The 4,783-nt window shown below is 39.4% G+C and overlaps 1 protein-coding gene across 6 annotated transcripts in view; it reads left to right on the top strand.

Moving 5' to 3' along the window:
- Positions 1–4,783, top strand: part of LOC111261846 (aquaporin AQPcic) — a 23,757-nt gene that overhangs the window by 12,195 nt on the left and 6,779 nt on the right. For 3 of the 6 annotated variants that reach the window (XM_022835669.2, XM_022835668.2, XM_022835672.2), the window contains one exon: positions 1,091–1,277. In XM_022835669.2, coding sequence (XP_022691404.1) covers positions 1,172–1,277 — 106 coding nt within the window. In that variant the 5' untranslated portion in view covers positions 1,091–1,171. Of the gene's footprint in view, positions 1–694; positions 796–1,090; positions 1,278–4,783 lie in introns of those variants that run through there. The other 3 variants (XM_022835671.2, XM_022835673.2, XM_022835670.2) reach the window with 2 other exon arrangements.

The raw sequence follows: 4,783 nt of genomic DNA on the forward strand, positions 1-4,783 counted from the left end.
ATATATAACCTGTTTCTGCTAATCTGAGCTTCACAATACTGTGAATCAATATAAAGCAAGTGTAGCATATCTACTGCGCCTATCGTAAGCTGGATCGCTGTGAGTGCTACTTGGCATTGTCGCTAGACGTAAGTTTAACGCGAAATAGGCCAGTTAGGATTTGCCATTGGATTGCCATTAACTCTAAGTGCATTTCCGTTAGTGAGTGCGTGTTTATTGTGAGACCTAGCTTTAGTCCACATGTGACGGGAATCGTAATTGTAGGTGCTTGTAAGGATGCTCTACCAATTTCGCTAACAAAGTCTCCGATACTCTTTAGTAGGATAACATGGATTTTGTGTAGGTTAACAATTGGATGTCCATTGTTCTGTAACGTGTAAAGAATCAATCGATCAGTCTAAGAGACATTATAAGAATGCTTTCCAAACGTTCCTTCGATTAATGGAAAAGCTTACTATATAATCACATCGGCGTACCCCAAAATACTATGGTGAAATTGGGTAGACTAACTGCTATGGGCGAAAATTCGTATAGACATTCGATATATTCTGTCCTGAAAGATCGAGGCATACACGCATTTGTTTGTTTAAGTCACCCTGGCAGCTTCTGTCATATTCAGGTAATTGAATGATCTAAATTATATGCGGCGCTTGGCTTCCTTCGAATAACTGACAGGTAACGACGTTAGCGCTCGGTCGTCCACCGAACTTACCATTGGTATATCATGGGTGAAGTTCGTCCTAGCATCTAACCTTGTTACAAATTATACAAGTTTCTAACGGAGCAGACAAACAGGTAAAAAGTGATCGTCCGTACATAGATGGAATACTTTTTCATTTTACGGGCAGTTCTTCAGGTGGATGAAATAGCGAGTGCTTTGATCCACACTAATGTGTAGCCTGCTCTCAACAATAGATCGTTTGAATATCTTTCCTTAATAGCTATATGTTAGGACTGTCCTAGAAAACGGAAAAAACTTGAGATAGGTAATCAACGATGCCACCTCTATCCGACTAGACGGTGCGTCCCGTAAGTGCGCACTAGCTCGATTGATTAACTTATTACTACCGGCTGACCAAACTGCTTGCAGCGCAGATAACGGCGGACCCCCGGATCGTTGCCACAAGGACAGCGAAACCACTAGCGTCAACGACGAGTCCGTTACCCGACTATGGGCAAGCGAACCCTCCAGTCCTTGTGCGGCGCCTCTGAAGTGTCTTCTGATCAGACGCTTTGGAAGTGTCTTCTCGCTGAGTTTATAGGAACGGCCATTCTAGGTAAGTGCGGATAAGACCTATATTTATACGCATAGGTTTAGAAATTAACTGCTTACTAATTATCATAGTATAATTTATGTAACGAAAATCGGGTAGCACACTCGCGACATCAGGAGTAACATCTAAACTAGCTCCGCCAAAGTGGTATATAGCCGCATCATTGAAAGCTCCTTCCAAAGACTTATTTTTGGGACTGGAACTATACAACGAATAGAAGGTTTAGCATGATTAGCACAGATCTATTATGTCTATCTAATCTTACATCACAGTAACTTAGTAATATGCATACAGTATCGAAACCAGTAAGCCAAACATCTAAAACGATTTGTTCTATAAGCCGCAATTTTTTTAGAATTATAGAATAATCACTGAATTACATGTTTTCCAATGTCGTGTTGCGAACTTGTACTGTGCTATGAATTTTTTTTTTCCAGCTAGACTGGTTATAAGCTTCTTCGACTCATGTGCCAACGATTCCGAGAAAGCATCTGCTAGGGCAGCTAAAAATCGTTTAAAGATCAGTTCTGTAATAGATGCATCCACAATGGCGACAATTCGACAATTAATAGTTTTCTGTGGAAGTGCCGTACCAAACCATTCAATGTTTGGCGCCATTTTTTAACGTAATTCGTCGTAACAATTTCGTGCCACTGGCCAACACTGAACAAATATGCCACTGGCCTAGTTTAGTAGGCCGTTGCTGAGTTACCAACAGCTAGCATGTAGGCTGTCATCATAATAGTGATACCGTGTGCCTTTGCTGACCGAGCGCATGTAGAGATAGATTTATATTTGTGAGCTACGTTCATCCAATATGCTAACGGATAGGACCATGTGGCACCGTGGCACAAATGTTAGATTTTCGATAATACAATTATTTTGTACCTGTAGTGTTTTACAGGTACATATTGTTTTATTAGCCAGTTGCGCCCTACGAGAAACGACATTATCTTATATATTATATCGTTACACTAAGGCAGTCGATTGTATTGGGGTTTATATTGAGGGGAGGTAATAAGCAAAGATATTGCATAAAAAATGGACAGAAAAACACGTTTTCAATGAAAATGGTTGATACTTCGACAAGGCATTAGATAATGGTGATACTGTATTCAAAAATTAAGGAAACCTTTGTGTGAATACCAACAAATAAAATTTAGGCTTTACGGTGAGCGTTTTGAGTAAGCACCCCACCGTATACATTCTTTCACTATGTTTCTAAAGAAGAGCAGTTATATACGCAAAATTCACAGCCAAGCTCGGGTCAATCATGGTTGAATAGTACCTTTTCAGGTCGTTCTAAACAACAATGGTGACTAGCAGGCCGTCTCTGTACGATGCACAGTGTAAAATCGAACAATCAAATGTAAGATGTAGCGCAGAAAAGGCGCGAACTTACGCTGAACGTAAGTCGGATATTGGAATAGCGTTTTCGTGTAGGAACTAGATGGCTTGATTGAATGCGTCGCATAGACACTTCTTAAATTTGTCATTTCTCTGTGAAGCCGTACGTAGGCGTCTTGACGTTCTATGTCAGATATAAAGAAAGACGGGCGTTTCTCGAAGTCTTAGGGGCAACCCAACGGATTATGTAGGAAATACGTAATACATGTTTCTATTTCAAACGCACGACGATGTCCAAATCATTCTGTAGCAAAAAAATATTTCAATAATGCATGCGTAAGCTGAATCAATCCAGCAGAAGAAAGGGCTTCATGAAACTGCCTTTTTTCGAAGAAGTACTCATACAGTTTACATTAGGCAAAACATTAAATCGCCAGATGTTCGCTCGGATCCGCTCTTATGAGAAAATTTAAACTGGGATGAATGTATAATTACAAGATAATAACACGTTTGGCATCATCAAACGAAGAGCTGGGTATTAGAGGCTTCATACAAAAAAGAGAAGCGCCTATCGATCGATAAAATGACTCTAATCATACAATAATTGCCACCCGCCCACGCTTTTAGGAAGTCTTAATTTAATTCTTTTCTACATTATAGCAGAAGCAAGTAATAACAACTTTGACCTGCACTAGCTGCCTTAGTCAGAACCAGTAGAACGGCGCTTAACTACTCCAGCTTACAGCATAAAGAACCAAAGACAAATATTATTGGGCCTCATTATATTTTATGTTTACATTGCCTATAATAATAATAATAATAATTATTATTATCTATGTCAGTGATGTGATATTTATCTATCCAGTTGCTGTGGATTAGTGGGAGAACTTCTACTAACTCCGCTAGAAACCGACCAGCTGCGTTCATCGTCAGAGTCCTTAAGTTATTCTCAATCTCCTCTTTTCGACATATAAGGCAATTGTAAACAATGTTACACGCGGTGCCAAACAAAAGCGTCGTTATCACCGCCATCGCACACCGGAATCAAATCTGCATTGAACTTTGATCGGAACTTTTTTCAGCTTAGATATTTTCGACAACTACATGAGGTCTTCCATGACGTACGTTCCAGCTCGTTCTTAAGTAAAGTATTTTGTTCTTTTCGAAACAGTAAAACGTAGTAGACCTAGAATATATCCGAAATTTGTTTGTGTAAATAAGGTTTTAAGCCAGACAAATTAATAGGGAAGTCGTGTATGAGGAACCCGGGCAAGTTCAATGGTGAAAATATACATTTTCGATTTAATAGTCGCCTAACGAGAATGCAGATTAGACCGAACATGTAGGAGGGGAGAACTTGTGCGCAGGTCCAGTGAGATGCAGATTACGGTGTTTGTCCTAATGAATAAATCCATTGTTGATAAGACGAACGTTAATTCCGTAGGCACCTCACACGCGAACTGTTGATCACCCGCATTGTCTACAACCCGGACAGACCTTCTATTGTTGGAACAATCTTATCGTTTCTAGATCGTTTTCGGCCGGTGATCAGAGTTGTCATCAGCTTATATCATAGTTAAAAGCAATCATTTGGTCAAGACAAATGATCTAACTAGAAATTGTGTCAATTAATGTAATACTAGCGTTGTCCGATTACAAGAACTCTGATAATTCGTAAAAATGTGTTGATGATTTTACTTTGTCATTATTGATTGTTTAAGCACTCGTTGGAGGACTGGGGGCTTCTCAGGGTGAGTTAATTGATGATTCATTCATGATCCGACTGATATAAACAATGTAGAATCGTAGTACAAAGATATTTCTCTGAGAAATACGATGCATATGTCGCATGTAGGATACAATACAATTGTATTTATTGTCTGTTTCAGCTGGATTAATTCAGCTTAGGCACGCATTGCTAAGGCATTTTAGCCATAAAACAATTTGGCCTCATCGTGCAGCTGCACTGGAGGCAAATCAATGGTCATTAGGAACGCAGGTGTGAACTTTACGGCTGAAAGCAGTTTATATATACGGATGTTACTAGCACTGGTCATAATAAGGGTGGTAGAGGGCATAATTTACTAAATATGATGAACGAAATTTAATAGCAACGAACAGTGTTCGAAAAAAGATCTAAAATTCCTGATCTCAAAAGATCT

The sequence above is a fragment of the Varroa jacobsoni genome, unplaced genomic scaffold (genome assembly GCF_002532875.2).
Source record: "Varroa jacobsoni isolate VJ856 unplaced genomic scaffold, vjacob_1.0 scaffold_601, whole genome shotgun sequence".
Classification (NCBI taxonomy): Eukaryota; Metazoa; Arthropoda; class Arachnida; order Mesostigmata; family Varroidae; genus Varroa; species Varroa jacobsoni.